At 33.3% G+C, this 16,956-nt stretch overlaps 6 protein-coding genes across 6 annotated transcripts; 3 read left to right on the top strand and 3 right to left on the bottom strand.

Moving 5' to 3' along the window:
- Nucleotides 1-354: 354 nt before the first annotated feature.
- Nucleotides 355-628, bottom strand: RO3G_01443 (uncharacterized protein; the record flags this gene model as incomplete). Its single annotated transcript, XM_067656034.1, has 2 exons — nt 355-380; nt 469-628. 2 exons carry the CDS (start codon nt 626-628, stop codon nt 355-357), a joined length of 186 nt encoding a protein of 61 aa, XP_067512135.1.
- Nucleotides 629-1,292: 664 nt separating this feature from the next.
- Nucleotides 1,293-2,192, top strand: RO3G_01442 (proteasome subunit alpha type-4; the record flags this gene model as incomplete). Its single annotated transcript, XM_067656033.1, has 4 exons — nt 1,293-1,338; nt 1,391-1,553; nt 1,605-2,023; nt 2,077-2,192. 4 exons carry the CDS (start codon nt 1,293-1,295, stop codon nt 2,190-2,192), a joined length of 744 nt encoding a protein of 247 aa, XP_067512134.1.
- Nucleotides 2,193-2,406: 214 nt separating this feature from the next.
- On the bottom strand, nt 2,407-2,792 carry RO3G_01441 (uncharacterized protein; the record flags this gene model as incomplete). Its single annotated transcript, XM_067656032.1, has 3 exons — nt 2,407-2,433; nt 2,472-2,700; nt 2,758-2,792. The coding sequence occupies 3 exons, from the start codon at nt 2,790-2,792 to the stop codon at nt 2,407-2,409; spliced, it is 291 nt and encodes a 96-aa protein (XP_067512133.1).
- A 2,798-nt stretch (nt 2,793-5,590) lies between these two features.
- On the top strand, nt 5,591-5,869 carry RO3G_01440 (uncharacterized protein; the record flags this gene model as incomplete). The annotated part of the gene is made up of 1 exon (XM_067656031.1): nt 5,591-5,869. One exon carries the CDS (start codon nt 5,591-5,593, stop codon nt 5,867-5,869), a length of 279 nt encoding a protein of 92 aa, XP_067512132.1.
- A 5,393-nt stretch (nt 5,870-11,262) lies between these two features.
- On the bottom strand, nt 11,263-12,255 carry RO3G_01439 (uncharacterized protein; the record flags this gene model as incomplete). Its single annotated transcript, XM_067656030.1, has 3 exons — nt 11,263-11,417; nt 11,519-11,933; nt 11,998-12,255. The coding sequence occupies 3 exons, from the start codon at nt 12,253-12,255 to the stop codon at nt 11,263-11,265; spliced, it is 828 nt and encodes a 275-aa protein (XP_067512131.1).
- Nucleotides 12,256-14,976: 2,721 nt separating this feature from the next.
- RO3G_01438 (uncharacterized protein) lies at nt 14,977-16,068 on the top strand (the record flags this gene model as incomplete). The annotated part of the gene is made up of 1 exon (XM_067656029.1): nt 14,977-16,068. One exon carries the CDS (start codon nt 14,977-14,979, stop codon nt 16,066-16,068), a length of 1,092 nt encoding a protein of 363 aa, XP_067512130.1.
- Between the last annotated feature and the right edge of the window lie 888 nt (nt 16,069-16,956).

Here is a 16,956-nt window from a genome sequence, read left to right as displayed (position 1 = left end):
TGACACCCATTCAAGTACTGCGCTTTTTTGCTTAAGCCTTACCTCCTCAGGATTTTGCTTTTCTAAAAGTCTTTCCGGCCTTTTGAAACTTAATGCGCAATGCTGGTGAACGTGGCTGTAAAATGCGGTTCTGCTAATTGTGAGGTCGAGAAGTTCAATAAGAAATCTCTGCCTTATTTGATCTAAAGTCATTGGTGTAGAACTGTAAACTATTTCAATAACGAGCTGGATGTGTTGGTGCTTTTTGCTGATCCTGGTGTCCTTACTAGGACCACTTTTCTTGCTTTCAGGAACCTTACTAAGCACTTCCTTTTGCATTTTTAAAGTGGTGCCGAGCTCAGGATAGTTCCGGTATCAGCAGCTGGATTTTTCACTGAAAGCTATTCAGCGAGTGGAAGTAAAAAATGGGCAATTCGATCTGCATTGTAGCTGTGATACGTACTCCCATTTTTTTTTATTCATTCTTACTGACATAGGTGTCAGAGAATGCTTGGATTTCAGTTCGAATATTAGCACCCTCCTCTTTCTCATGATTGTTTTCAATTTCCTGAAGCTTTTCTTCTTCTTCAATATTCTCAAATCCTGAGAGACTGGAGAAGGTTTCAGTAATGTTCGCGTCAATCTTCATTGCGCTAGGACCAAACGCGCAATTCATTCTTTGAATCGACATTAGACACGCTGTTACTTCCTCAACTGTTTTCTCTCTGTCACTTTGTTCACTGAGTGGTAGCTCAATGTCTATATTATTGAGCATCTTTTTACATAATTTTGTAAACTTATGTTTTATTTTCACAACAATTTTGCCGAAAACTTTTTTTTGTACAAGTTTAAACTTTATTGAGCAATTAAATTCAGTTACAAGTGATGTCTCAAACAAAAGCCTGAAGCCTTGCTGAAAAAAATCCATAACTCCTGACAATGACCAGAGAGTGCCGTCGAGAACACAACGCCAGTGGAATTTTCAGTGATGAAAAGGCAAACGTTGTAGGGCGAATATGATCTGACCAAACTGTATACCAATTATCAGGAGAGAAAAGCATTGCAAGAGCGAAACACACAGAGATTGATCTAGGAATTGGTCTGTCAGGCTAAACAAAGACTGCATGGAGGGACCAGAATTGCCACTTTAATGAGTTTGCCAAAATCTGAGAATGAACTTTTCTGCGTTTTTACATTTGGACCCACATCAAATGAACCAGTCACAGATTACGTACTATTTTTGCTATACGCGCAGAGCTTCTTTATTTCCGTTTTTTATATAACCATAAACATACACATATACATATATATAAATGGCTAGAAGATACGATTCCAGGACAACCATCTTTTCACCTGAAGGTTTGAATTAAATTCAATCTTTTTTATTTAAAAACGCCAACATTGTATTTAGGTCGTTTATATCAGGTTGAATATGCCATGGAAGCTATTTCTCAAGCAGGCATTGCGCTCGGTATTCTTGCAAAGGACGGTATTGTGATTGCAGCAGAGAAAAAGGTGACATCTAAACTATTGGAAAACGATGCTTCTTCAGAGAAAATTTATAAATTAAACGAGTAATACTTTAATTCATTCTTTACACGCTCAACTCACCTTTATTTTATTAGCAACATTATTTGTGGTGTTGCCGGTATTACAGCTGATGCCAACATTTTAATCAATTGGACAAGAGCTAGTGCACAACGTTACTTGTTTTCGTACAATGAAGAAATTCCAGTTGAACAACTTGTTCAAAACATATGTGATTTAAAACAAGGTTATACTCAATATGGTGGTTTACGTCCCTTTGGTGTCTCATTTATTTTCGCCGGGTATGATGAACATTATGGTTTTCAACTTTATCATTCTGATCCTTCGGGTAACTATGGTGGTTGGAAAGCAACCTGTATTGGTGCCAACAACGCAACAGCACAGAGTATTTTGAAACAGGATCATAAAGAGGACATGACATTGGAAGAAGCTAAAGCGTTGGCAATCAAGGTTTTGAGCAAGACAATGGATAGTACTACATTAACGAGTGAAAAATGTAAGTCCTAATAATAGAAAATGAGGGAAAGAGAGTACTAATAAATGGCATAGTGGAATTTGCAACAATTCAACTTGAAAATGAAAAAGTAAAGTATAACCTTTATAAGCCTGAGGAGATCAACAGTTTATTGAAAGAGCAAAATGTGGGTGGAAATGCTACTGAATAAATGAAGTTTATTTTAAACTATTGGATAAATATACCAAGCAGCAAATGCACATGAGCTAGTTATTAAAAGTGAAGATAAAAAGTTGACTTGATGATTATCAAGTAAAGGAATTCCACTAATAATCCTAACTTTTTCTTGAGGACTCACTTTATCTACAATCATTTTTTTCTCTTCTGAGTACAAGCTTTGTTGTATCGTGGCCCCTAAGATAGAATCAATCTAAATAGGATACAAGTGAATACTATATAAAACAACGTTTTTAATTTTTTATGGATTTACCAATGATCCTCCTAGACCAGATAATAAGCCAACCAATGCAAGCTCCCATCCAAATCCGTGACATGGCTGTTCAAACCACAAAGTGATTGCAGCTACTAGTCCAATGCATCCTCCACCAGCAATTGAGGCTAATAGGCCTAATCCTGAAACACCGCCGTTCGTTCCTGGAGGCACCTTTTTGAACTTTGTAATCAATATCGGCCATTCTTTATTTAATATCCCTAATTCACTAGCCCACTTTTTATTTTCATTAACATTTCATTTTCCTTCTTCTTCCTTCATTTACCGTATCACCTGCACAACATCCATAATGTCTCCCATAATTTATTAATAACAACTCATGCTTTCCTTTGCGGCAGCTTACCCTAAATACGCCCATAATAATATCGTACTCCATTTTGCATGATCATAACAATTCAATGACTGTCTTTCAACAAACCATTGAAACAAGCTGACCGTGATGCCGCCAAGTAAACCATTGCAAATGACCTGTGTTAAATTTCTTTGACTCAGTGCCTCATAATCTGCTTCTAATACGCGTTTCCTTTCTGCTTTAAACTTGGTTAATTTTGAACTTGTCAAGAAAAAGGTGAGAAGAACAACGGTGAAAACGTAAAGTGAAGAAGAAAACGTGGCCATTCCTAAAATAAAGGCACCGAGTGCTCCATCTTTAGAAAGTGATTTTTTCTTTTGTGTGTAGACGACTAGGAGAGATGATAGACCAAATGCAAATAAAAAGTGTGGCATAAAGAAGAGGTAAAAAAGAGAAGAAATGAGTGCATTGGTTTTTTATTGTGACTTTTGATCAAACGTCGCACATACTCAGCAAAAGTGTTACACTATTCACTACGTTTAAACTTGATATTTTATTTACAGGCTTAAACGAACATGCGGCATTTCAAGACACCTATAGTTGCCCAAGCCAGATCAAACAAGATATAAAAGAACCTACAAAATCCCTTATGGAATCAAGGGCAGCACTATTCAATACAGTGTCTCCACGCGCTATCTTTTCTTTAGTTCCTGAAGATCAATAGGAGACATTTGAAAGCAATTTTGATTTTATTATTATTGATTAACCTCTCTTTCGAAAATTATTTGCAGTAATTGACCTAATTTTGATGATAGAGTATGCTTAAACGTAATGTTTATAGCAGATATTCTGCTTTTTCTTTTTCTTTTTTCCTTTTTCTCTCTATAAAACAACCAAACATCAAGTCCTTTAGCTAATTATTTGATCCTTATTAAATCAAGAGCGCCATAAAGAAAAGCATCTTATTTTTGCGATACATTTATACTTTCTGTTGATAAAAACAACTAGTAAAAATGTCAGTTCTTTCTAATATATGCCTCATTGCATGTATAAGCACAAAATAAAAAGGATTAGGTATATTTCTTTAAAAAGGAATTCATTGTAAAGATGAAAGAAAGTAGTGCTATGTCTTTGATTTTGTATATGAGGGATAGGCAAAGGGAAACAAAAAAAGAAAAAGAAAAAGAAAAAGAAAAAAGGATTGCATAGAGCATGATGTCATATTTGATTCAGATACTGAAATTAATAAGGACGGTTTATCTTGGAAAATAGATACAAACAGGTATCTTTATAGCTCTATTTATTCTAAAATTAAACTAAATTGACAAGAATGATTCAATAGAGACGAAAGATTTTATATGAACATGAATTAACCAGTTAATAATTCAATGGAAGACCACTATGTCAGAACAGTCGTATACTTGCCAAAATAGTTAGCTTTATCTTTTGATGGAGAGGTTTAAAAAAAAGGGGGGATGGCTTACCAAACAATTTCCATGACAAATATTACCACAAGACAAGTAACGTTTGTTGGATCATTATTCAATAATGAACTTTTGATTTTGTCTTGGAGCTCATTCCTTTACTTTCTTTTCGCACCACTGAATAGCTTATTAGACTGGTATTCTTGTTCCAAAACAAGAGAAACTATGAGTAATACATAAAATCTACTCGGTCTATTCGGATCTCATGCCATAGCCTTTCTGTATTTTTTTGGATAGCTCACCATCTTCGTCAATATGCTGTCCGGTCTTGGTGCGGTACTGCTCAAGATTCATTTGTTTGACACCATGACTTAGTATTGAAGTACCAAATTTATGCACCAAATCTTTTGAAGGCTATGCGGACGAGCCACTACACCATGGTATGATTTTATCATGGACTTTGAATTAGTCATAAATAAAAGAACAGTGATTCAACAGGTTGTTGAAAGTTTTCTAAAACTACAACAAGCAAAGCTTCTCTATGGATACCGCTGTATAGAGTATAGTTCAAGAATTTCAAACAAAAAGAGGAAAGTATCAAGTATTGTTACAAAAAAGGCATGTAAAAGCAGTAATAATCTCCGAGCTACTTGTCAAATTCGGTAAATGTTGGATTATACAACTATCAATAACACATAATCCCCACTTTGCATAATTTTATACAACAAAAGGGAGTGATATAATAAAGAAAAATAAGCTTTGTGCTTAGGAATATAAAGTCAAAAATGATACCATTGGCAGATCGCTGAATTTTTTGCATGAATTAGTAAAGAGATGATCTTATTTCTTTAGCTCAGTGCAAATTACAATATGTCCATGATGTCCATAAAAAGATAAAAAAATAAGGCCACAGGCAACATACCATCTTAATAAGGGGACATTCATAATTCAAAAGCGAATCATGATTGCAATTAAGCATAAAAAAAAACCCCTCTCCCATATTTTATTTCTTTCATTTCCTCAGGCCATTGATAGAAGGATCGTGAAAAAGTGAAACAGAGAATGAAAAGTATAAAATGAACTGCTTTTTCCTTTCATTTTGCACCTCACTTTTCTTTTCAAAATGACAGAACCACCCAAAATCAACAAAAAATCAACTCATTCAGCTGGTCCCGCTCGTACAAAAAGGTTTGCATGCAGCTATCTCAATTGCTCCATGCAATTCGATCGTGCGGAGCATTTGACACGACATGGAAGAAAACACACCGGAGAAGTAAGCAAAAAGAGGAGAGGTAGCACGTTGTTAACAGCAATGTGTCATTTAGAAACCATTCGAGCGTAGAGAGCCAACATGCCACAAGAGGTTCAGTCGCCATGACAACATGATGCAGCACACCAAAATCCACATTGGCAATAAAAAGAGCAAGACAAGAGGGCGTAAGAGAAAACAAAAGAGGCCAGCCCACGAATCACCTCCTACAAGTGAAATCGATCCTACGATGCCACCTGTAGTGGATGGTTTTCGGGCAGGAAGGGTGCTCTCCATTCAGGAGTTATGCCACCCTTCTAATGAAGAGATTATGGCCTCTGCTGCTCGTTGTATCTCTCTCAGCGACATCCAAGCGATCGGCGTCTTGGTCTTCATGTCTCGTGAGGTATAATCTTACATTACTCTTCCCCTCTTAATCTCAAATTTGCCTCTTGTATTTTTAATATATATATATATATATATTTTTATCAATAAATTTTTTGGGGGATTTTTTTTAAAAAAATGCGAAGTGTCTTATTTTATCACCAAGTATTATGATGAAACATATATATAACTTATGTTGAACTTTCTCTGGCTAGTAATAAAATGAGTTAATTCATAAGCAATTAATGTAAAATTTTGAAATAGTAAATAAAGTAGTTTTAATAATCCGTACTTTCCATCCTTGGTTTTCAATCTGGTCTGCGCAGTAAAATTAACAAGCATGATGCGCTTAATTGGACTTTTTTTTATGCAATCTCTACTAAAATTACATAAAACGATAATTGTCCATTTATTCCCTTTTCATGATTGTATCAATTTTTATTGATAACGACAAGAAAAGGGGTCATTTGGCTTGACTGTATCCTCTCTAGGTATGATTTCGTCTCTTTTTACTTTTAGCAAATGAAAGAAAGGACGTTGATTGATGATTCAATCTTGTCATTTCATACATAAAAAGGAATGGGAAATGTAGCTGAAATTTCTTTGCGTGGTCAGTGCTGCGGAATGAAGTGACAAATTCGGGAATTTATTTATTTAGAAAAAACTAGAACCATAAAAAAAAAGCGGATGAGTTGTTGATATCTCTTATTAATCAAGCACTACTTGATGTTGGTAATACAGTAAGTTTGATTTATACAAATATCTCTATGATTCATTGATGTATTTATAGAATTGACTTTTAGATGTCTTCCCAAGGACATTAAATAAAGCAAGAGAATTAAATGCACCGTTGAATAAATTGATACAACTATTGAGTTTGGTGTTTGATTTACAAGTACCAGAAAATGTTACCTTGCAAAAAATCTTGGGTAACGAATAGAGTTAAAATTTAATTTTTAATTATTTACTTTATTAGATCATTGGATTCATATTCCACCTGGTAGAGTATATGACTTGTTTTATATTCCTCCACGTAAAAGAGGACTAGATGACGTAACATCTGAATCTTTTTTGAAGAGACTAGATGATACACCTGAAGTATTTAAAGTATGTCTTGATCAACATCACAAGATGGCTAGACCTTTGTTAGAGCATTATCAACCGTCCTTATTAATTTCAGTATCTGAATCAAATATGACATCATGCTCTATGCAATCCTTTTTTCTTTTTCTTTTTCTTTTTCTTTTTTTGTTTCCCTTTGCCTATCCCTCATATACAAAATCAAAGACATAGCACTACTTTCTTTCATCTTTACAATGAATTCCTTTTTAAAGAAATATACCTAATCCTTTTTATTTTGTGCTTATACATGCAATGAGGCATATATTAGAAAGAACTGACATTTTTACTAGTTGTTTTTATCAACAGAAAGTATAAATGTATCGCAAAAATAAGATGCTTTTCTTTATGGCGCTCTTGATTTAATAAGGATCAAATAATTAGCTAAAGGACTTGATGTTTGGTTGTTTTATAGAGAGAAAAAGGAAAAAAGAAAAAGAAAAAGCAGAATATCTGCTATAAACATTACGTTTAAGCATACTCTATCATCAAAATTAGGTCAATTACTGCAAATAATTTTCGAAAGAGAGGTTAATCAATAATAATAAAATCAAAATTGCTTTCAAATGTCTCCTATTGATCTTCAGGAACTAAAGAAAAGATAGCGCGTGGAGATACTGTACAACATTCAAACTTTGATTTGCGGAAAACGTTACACTTGTGCAAATCATTGGGACTGAAACATATGCTATGTGGAAATAATAAAATAGGGCATTTTACATAAAGAATAGGCATAATAAGCAAAATCAACCCTCGTATATTCTTAAAGACTAAAAATTTTATCATCATCGTATTACTAAAATGATTAGTTACCCAGAATTGCGATGGCAATGTTGGCGAAACGAAGATAGATGATGTGGTTTATGACTCCTAGCCGCGCTTTTATTCTCAGATTTAATATAAAAATAAAGTAATTTTTTTAATCCATTTTTTTATATCTTTTAATTGCCGTTTTGGTTTTTTGAAGACCTGATATCAAGTGTGGGATTAGATAGTGAGCCATATTCTATGCCAAAGACGCGTAGCCACCACATCTTCTGTCTTCGTTGCGCCAACATTGCCATTTCTTCTCACTGGACATCGTCGAGAAGATTGAAAAAACGAGATTCGAAGAAGCTGTCATTAAAGGAATAATCCAACCAAAATTTAGAGGCTTAAATAAGAAAGAAAGCACAACAGGAGGAAGGAACATATACGGAAGTAGAGGATCTTTTTTTTTTTGGTAGAAACAGGGATGTGTACCGACCACTAACGGCAGGAAGTCATTCACTACACTCCGAACGACAACAACCGCATCCCAGCAACTGAGCTAAGTATCAGCTCAGTTACTAAATTTATTAGTGTTGTAGGACAGTAACTGATTGTAGCTGACATCGGTAAATATAAGTCTTAATGCAAGATCATAATTAAAACAAAATAAATATAAATTTATTTAAATAAGATCATACAATAATTCCAATTAAACATATTCTTTTAGAATATGTATTGTATTAATGAAAGTTCTTGATAAGAAGTATCAACTAAAATAACCAAATCCAATCCAATGTCAGGAATATTGCTCATCTTTCACGTAATTGAAATAACGCGTAAAATAACGTTATTCAAATCAGTGAGGAATTCCCAGAATAAAAGATAATCTACGATAGACATACAAAAGAACGAATGAAAAGTTTTTATAATCACAATTATAGATGACAGTTGCTAAAGTACCTAAAGATTAGAAGAACGCTTACAACAGAAGATATCAAGCCACTCACCCAATAAGGTATAAATACCTGCCTTTAATTATAATAATTTTTTCTTGAACTTAAACTGAAATAAAGATCAGTCTCAAAAAGTACTCAAACTGTTTCTCGATCTTTGTTTCTACTTTTTCCTTTATTACTTTTACCATTATACAACAATTAGAAACACAGAAAAAACCAGAAAAACATCAAAAAATGCAAAAAGAATATCAACAACAGTCCATTACTCCATTCCAGATAATGGAATTCCATCAGGAAGCAGATTTCAACATTTTATCAAGGATTGGAAGAAGATGACAACACAAACATGGCCTTTATTCGCTATTCAAGACTGATACAAGATTCAATTCAACTAAACACCAGTTCCGTGGATGATGAAGAAATTCAAAATGTCAGGATTAAACCAACAAGCAGTAAACAATGCAGTAAAGTCCTTTTTGGAACCGAAAGTAATCGAATGCGCATCGATCCAAGACAAGCGATTTCCTTTGCAGTCCCTTACGATCAAGGAGCCAAACAAGGTCCAGCCTATCTTAGGTTGTTAAAATATTACTCAATCTATAAAATGACATCATTTCAAGATGGCAAAAAACCCTGTCCCTTCAAGACACTATAAAGAAGGTTGCATATACTGTAGTTCCGATCCATCCGGAATCTCAGAAATTCCTGCTAGTTTCTCACAAGGGATACTTTACCAATACAGATTCTTGGCATTCAGCCTAAGTGTAGCCTTGTCTATCCTCAAAATTGCTTAGACATGCCTTAAAACTTTTGCGAGCATTTGGAATCAGTCTGGTATATTATCTAATGATATCTACGTACTAGCGAGGAACAATGAAGAGATGGAAAACCATGTTGTAGAACAGCGTCTGATCATAACGGACATTGAATAATCACAACTAAAAGAAGTATATTAAAATTGATAAAAGATAATAATTTAAGCCTTTATTAAATAAAGTATACTCTTTTTCTTTATAAATAAAACAATCACTATTAGATCCATTCTATAAAGTAAACATTAACAATAAGTCATGATCTTTACTATTCATCATTTCTGTAAATGAATAATAATGGATCAGGTACCTAGTCAACTTTGATCTGACTGGAGGTATTTCATATAAATATATCTTTCCTCTCAATGAAGACGGGACAATTCTCCCAGATCAGTTAAAGAACAATAAAAACAACGAATTAAAATTTTTCATAATCGATTCAGTGTTCGTTCTTCAATCAAGCATGTCAATTACTGGATCTACGCTCATAATTACTCATTTACCAGCTAACTGATAGAAGAATATAAACAGTAGACTTTATAATGATTTCTTTTAACAATCAAGTTTGTCTTAAATAAAGTTCTGTCTCAAAAATTATTCTTTTGGTTTTGTATTACAATCTTTACATTTACTCTGCCAAAATGTAACAAATTCTATTAAAATCAGATAAAATATATTACAAATTAAAAAAATCTAGTATAGTTCTTTTTGGTTGAATTTTGAATCTTAAAATTTTCAAGGCATTAAGCACTATGATAAGCCAAGCAGGAGCAAATTTCCTTAAAATAGTCAAAGGCCCAGTACTTGGCTTCAATCATCCTATAATGATCATTCATTCCGTGAGGAACTTGCTTGCTTCCGCTTAAAACGAAAATGCATTCGCCATCGCCAACAGACATTTAAATGTTCCATTTCTTTCAATTTCTGTAGATGGTGATTTTGGAAAGCATTTAGATGTCAGAAATCCTCTAGTACAACAAATCGAATTCCAAGAGCACCTTCGAAATTACTTTGAGTATATGAGACATTGAATGAATTGTTTTTAGTTAAAGCCATTTTGTGTTTCTTGACAAAAGAGCATGTTTGTATAATTTTTTTAATAAATGTAAATTCTTATACAAGTCTCCAAATTTCATGTATATTACACATACTAAAAAAGAAGATCGAATAATTTCATTTCAATTTTTTTGTATGAAATCGAATGACTGTTTTAATACAACACTCATAGTAATTTGGTAAGGCTTCAATAAATAAGTTTTATAAAATCAATACTATTTTTTATGTTGTTATGCATACTGACTAAAGCTATAATATGTTGCAGGTATTTACTGTGCTTTATTAAGTATCTTAATAATAATATAAAAATCGCATTTAGATAGAACATTGAGACAGCTTTTCAACACACTGTGAGCTCTAATTACAGCAGAAATCAATTGATCTGTAAGCTACCAATTTATTAACTACAAGTTTTGCATGTATATACCAGAATGAAATCAACCTTAGTATTGAAATTAAACTATATCAATGTACTGTTAGGGAAAACTATATTAAAAAGAGGAATATAAAGACTCTGACTTGCTTTTTAGAAAAGGATCCAAGAAAATGGAATTCAATAAAAGAAAATTACCTTTTATATATTTCAGCATTTAAAAGGATTGCCTATCATCTCCATTGCTTTTTTATTTAAATTAGACAGTGTTTAAATAATTTCATAATATAAAGATGTTTTTTGGATGCAGATGATAGGAATGGCAATTTGTACTGCATCTTTTCATACTATTATATCAGTCTGATTTAGAGAAACCGTTTTTGGAAAGCCAAGTTTCCCAAGTTTGCAGATCAGGGAACTCTTCTCTAAGCTTAGGGATGTTTGCATTATAGCCGACTCTCATAAAAAAGTTGGTCATGGCACCCATATCGTGATAAATATGACGAATAACTGGAAGAAAATGTTATATTAATCAAGAGTCGAAATAGCTAGATGAATTCATTTCTTACTATATCTGTAAAGCTACCAATATTTGTATGTATAAGTCTCACCAGCCATATTGGTCAATACTGAAGCCATTTCGTCACCAGTCAATTCATCACCACTAAGTTCAATAATTTGATTCAGATATTTCTCGCGATTGGATAGAGCTATTGCTGCCACCTTGCCAATATCTTCAACAGCAACCATTTGCAATTTGTAATTGGCTGGAATGAATCCTTTGAGGACACCATTAGAGGGAGCCATTTGCCCATTGAGCGCATAGTTCTCCATGAAAAAGGAGGGTCTAACAATCGTATAAGGTAGTTTGAGTTTATCTCGAACATACACTTCGACTTGACGCTTTGAAGCAAAGTGCGGAACATCGGGGGCATTTTCTGAATTTCCCACAGAACTAAAGACAAAATGAGTAATACCAGTGGCTTTCGCAGCATCAGCTGCGTTCCTTCCTTGTTTGACCTCGATCTATGTAATTTGAATGAATAATTATAAGAAATATAAAAAATCAACTGTACTCCGCATACTATACCTTGGCATTGAACACACCCGGTGTAGTGACAACGAATACTGAATCAGCTCCAGCAAAAGCAGCTTTCAGGCTATCCACGTCTTCCATATCAGCACTCACCATCTCAATTCCACTTTGTGCCAGTTTGATGGCACTTGGAGAAGATGCGTTTCGCGTAAGGCCCCGTACTCTATGACCCAGTTCTAATAGTTTTCTTGCAACAGCCCCTCCTTGTTTTCCGGTGATCCCTGTAACGGCAACGAGTTTTACGGTTGACATTTTTTTTGTAGTAGAAATAAAAGAGGACTCCTTTGTTTGATTTATTTTATAAAGGCGTTTGGCAATATACTTCATAACGCCTAATATAGAAAAATTAATAATCACGGACAAAATTTCTCCACTACCGAGATTCAAATGCCGGGAGTATTTAGTTAGATAAATCAAAAGTATAATTTTATTGTCAAAAAAGAAAAAAGAAAAAATTAAAGCGGAACAATAAATAAATCCCATTTTAAAAAGATGAATAACCCTTGAGGTCAAGTCGCAAAATCTTATTTAAAATCAGGAGTTAGCCGCCTTCAACCTCCTTTCCCTCCCCCCCTTTTTTTTTTTTTTTTTTTTTTCAAAGTATGAAAATACTCATAATAACAAATTTAATCTTTCCTTTTAGTTTTCAATTATTTAAATTACTGTATACTTTAATCAGGACCAAAGTAAGTGAGAAGTGTTTTATTTTAAAAAGGAATATATTATTAAATTTAATAAAGCCACTACTGAATCAGAAAACCTTTGCAAATTTTATTATTTTTATTTCATCCTAAAGCAAGAATTTAAGAGGGTTTTGGCATTGGCTTTCTATGTTCTTGATCGAAAACAGGTTTTAAACAATACAATTAATTAATATTATACTGCTGTATATTCAATAGCTTCTACTAGAACAACAAGGCTAATGGTTTTTTTAATCATAGTGTATTTCAGAGTAAAGATCCCCATAGAAAAATAGAAAAAATCTATTTTAAATTTTAACACCAATTTTCCTTAACAATCGTTAAGCTTCGAAGCCTTGTATTTACTAAAAAAAATAGCCTCCTATATGCTTTAGATACCTGAAATAATTTTATTTTTACAGAGCTAAGGAAAGTCTCACTCGTACACTTACAATTTAACGAGCTGAAATAATCCCAAGGCTTGTTTTTGAAGTTGACTCTCATCTCAGTCATAATGACCTTAGTGCACTTTTTTTCTTTGTTTTTATCTTCCACAAAACATTTTTAATCAAATAATGTCGAGTATTCTTACATTTCTTTATATTTATTTATTTTATCCACAGATTGATATAAGTCACATAGGTAGCTTGGGCTATATGTATCTATAAAACATAATGCACAAATTCATATATATATAATGAAGCAGCAATCTTTTTTTTATAGTATTTTTTTAACAATGGATTCGCAAAAGTGTATCTACTATATAGAGACAACTAAATAGATTGGTTTGCCTTTAACTTTAATAGCTGAAAGGCGAGATCATTGAAACAAAAAGGCTCTAAAAGTAATAAATATTGATTGTATTTATGAAAGCAAGTAGAGCAAGGGATTCAGTCGAATATTTCTATATCAGATCTTTTTGATACACTTTTTGAGAGAAATAAGGGAGTTTTATTCAATTCATTATTCATCATTACGTTTTCATGCTTTATATCATTAGGCTGATATATCAAATACTCTTATTGCTTTATCATATACTCTATTGTACCTGATACACTAATGTCTTTCCTGAAGCTGTGTCTGAGTAGCTGAAATACAAAAAATCAATTGCCGATTATGCAAAAAGCAATTATGTCTAACCATCAAGAAAATTATCATTAACTCACTTTATGTTGTTTAGGTATTAGAAATAAAGCCAATAAAGTATACCAATATTATTTTAGAAAATTATTCTGTTTGTTTTTATAGCTGTGTTGAGATAAAGCTATAAATTTGATGTCAACGCAATTTTGTCACTCTAACAGTATGATAGATATATACGTTCCTTCCCGCAAGTCAACAAATCCTATAACCATATTTTGTATCCAAATTTAATTGATTTTATTTAATATTAGTTTCACTACCCTTTTCTCATTATTTTTCGTTTTAATTTCGTGAAATATGGGAGGAAGTATGGAAAAAATATAGCTTTCTGTTTTGAGAAAGTAATAATTGTGCACGTCAGATTTCGAACATATTTGATCTATTCTTATTTGAGTGTACCTGATTTTTATTTTCAATATCTCTTTAGTATTTTTGTAACCTTTTTTTTTTAGCTTTAGCGCGATAAAACCTGAAGAAGAGATGTAATCTAAAGTATACAAAATTGTAGTGACTGTAGGTTGCAATAGTCGCTTTTTAATTTCGTGTTTCTCGGCGGATATATAGGAGACTTTCTAAGAAGCTTGGCATGTTACAACACTTTTGCACTACGTTATTAAATTTTAATCATGATATGAAATATGTTTAAATCAGAAATAATTCTAGTGAAACAAAGAAAAGAGAAAGAAAAGCTTATTTTTGTTTTGTGATTATTGTAGTAAACATGATCATTACGCCGTATTTTTTTTGAAGCTTTATTTGATGAATTCCATCAGTAAATGACAAATCAAATCATACTCATTAAATTACCAATAAAATTCGGATTAGCTCGGAGCACTATAAAGATTAATTCGTCTAAAAACAGATTGATGAATCAAGGTCCTTTTTTTTAAAAAAAAAGTAGTTAGTAACTAATTTGTGGGCTTATTTTGCTAAAGACATGATATTGTATGCCATGTAAAATACGATATCTAACCTTGAGCAATTTTTTTTTTCATTAAATATCGGATAAACTTATCCGAATTTTTGATACTTGCTTTTTGGTTGATTAATAACGATTTGTATTTGATTACTAAAAACACCACGCATATTATAAATCATTAATCTATAAAAGTAAATCATTACTTGCGCTTCAAATGACAGATAGAAGAAAATGAACAAATTATTTGAACCTATCAAGATTGGCAAACATCACCTTCAGCACCGAGTTGTACTTCCACCCTTAACTCGTGTAAGAGCATCACCTGGCGCTATTCCTAATGAGCTTATGGTTGAATACTACAAGCAAAGAGCTTCTAATGGTGGATTATTGATTACTGAAGCTACTGCAATTGATCGACTTGTTGGTGGATATCCTGGCGCTCCTGGTATCTACTCAAAGGAACATATTGATGGATGGAAAAAGGTGACAGAAGCAGTTCATCAAAAAAGTGGTATTATATTTTTGCAACTCTGGCACTTGGGTCGAACAAGTTATGCAAAATTGAACCCCAACAATGAGCCTGTGGTCTCTGCCTCTGCTATTGCTATTAAAGGGATAGGCATGTTAGGTGAGCCTTATGAAATACCTCGTGCCTTGGAAGTTGAAGAAATCAAGGAAATTGTACAAAAATACAAGCAAGCTGCTAAGAATGCCATAGAAGCTGGCTTTGATGGTGTAGAGATTCATGGTGCCACTGGTTATCTTTTAGATCAATTTATCAATTCTAACTCCAACCAACGTACCGATGAGTATGGTGGTTCTGTCGAAAACAGAGCTCGATTTCCTTTAGAAGTTGTGGATGTCGTTGTAGATGCTGTTGGCGCAGATCGTACAGCTATTCGATTCTCACCTGGTAGTTTATTTCATGACATGGCTGATGAAAACCCAATAGAGACTTGGGGTTACTTGACCCGTTCGCTTCAGGAAAAGCACAGCCAACTGGCTTACCTCCACTTTATCGAACCCCGTTCAGACATGGCAAGTGGTGTAAGTAAAATCGACAGTCTTGAGCATTTCCGCAAGCTTTGGAAGGGACCTTTCATCTCTGCAGGTGGTTTCTCTAGCTCTATTGAAAATGCTGTCAAGACAGCCGAGGAGACTGGTAACTTGATTGCTTTTGGAAGGCAATTTGTTTCCAATCCTGATCTTCCAGAAAGAATTAAGAAGGGCCTTCCCCTTAATAGCTATGATAGAGATACCTTTTACACAAATTCCGCTGCTGGATACACTGATTACCCTTTCTATGAAGAAGCTAATCGATGAGCATATACATTTCAGAAATTTATCAAACTCAATAAATGTTTTTTTGTTTAAATATTATAAATTTGCCTTCTTTTTTATTTCTTTCCCTTTCTTCCTTATATATAGCTTTTCTTCCCTTATACCATACAGAGCAATTGAATGTCAAACATGCATCCAGACGCCTCTTCATACAGTTTTAGTTCATTCAAATGAAACATTTACTAGGAATTTTCTCCAGGTTTATTAATAACAATATTACCAGCTAATATAGATGTTTCTAAACTAATTGTTAACAACGTTATGATGTCTGATCCTCAACCAAAAAATTTAAGGCCATGTCTTCCATCCGAATATATTTACCTTTGAAAACTAATTTGTAAGCTTTCTCATTTTCTATTCTAAGGTAAGTTTCAGCATTTGTCGTTTTTTCTGTCTATGTGTTTGCCAAGTACTGTTATAGCTTCTGTTGCTATTAGTGTAACCACCAACACCTTACTCTTAAGCCGAACTGGGCATTTCTGCCATTATTGCTTTTGGTGTATACTTCTATCCTGTAGAAGCGCCTATTGTCAATACTGTCAACCAATGCTCATATATAATTTTACTGTTTTTACCTCTATCTGAAGAATCTTTTGGACATCGCTTCTTTCTTCATCAGTGAGCTATTTGTTACAAGCAAACATTTCACGATCTAATTCCCATTCAAAACCATTCTGTGAAAGCTCTATCGAAAATATTTCATGCTTTTTTATTCGATTGTTTACACAAAGGTTTGTAGACAGTTTTGCTACAAACGCATCTACTTAGTAATATATCTCTAGCGATGCCCCATGCTTGCTTATTTATGGAGAACTCAAAGTATGTATGCTTTAATTTCGTTGAAATATGGCGCTTTTTGGTTCACATAAG

Source organism: Rhizopus delemar, genomic scaffold, assembly GCF_000149305.1.
Source record: "Rhizopus delemar RA 99-880 supercont3.1 genomic scaffold, whole genome shotgun sequence".
NCBI classification, from domain to species: Eukaryota; Fungi; Mucoromycota; class Mucoromycetes; order Mucorales; family Rhizopodaceae; genus Rhizopus; species Rhizopus delemar.
Note: the sequence above shows the minus strand (reverse complement) of the source record. Positions and strands in the feature narration are given on the sequence as shown.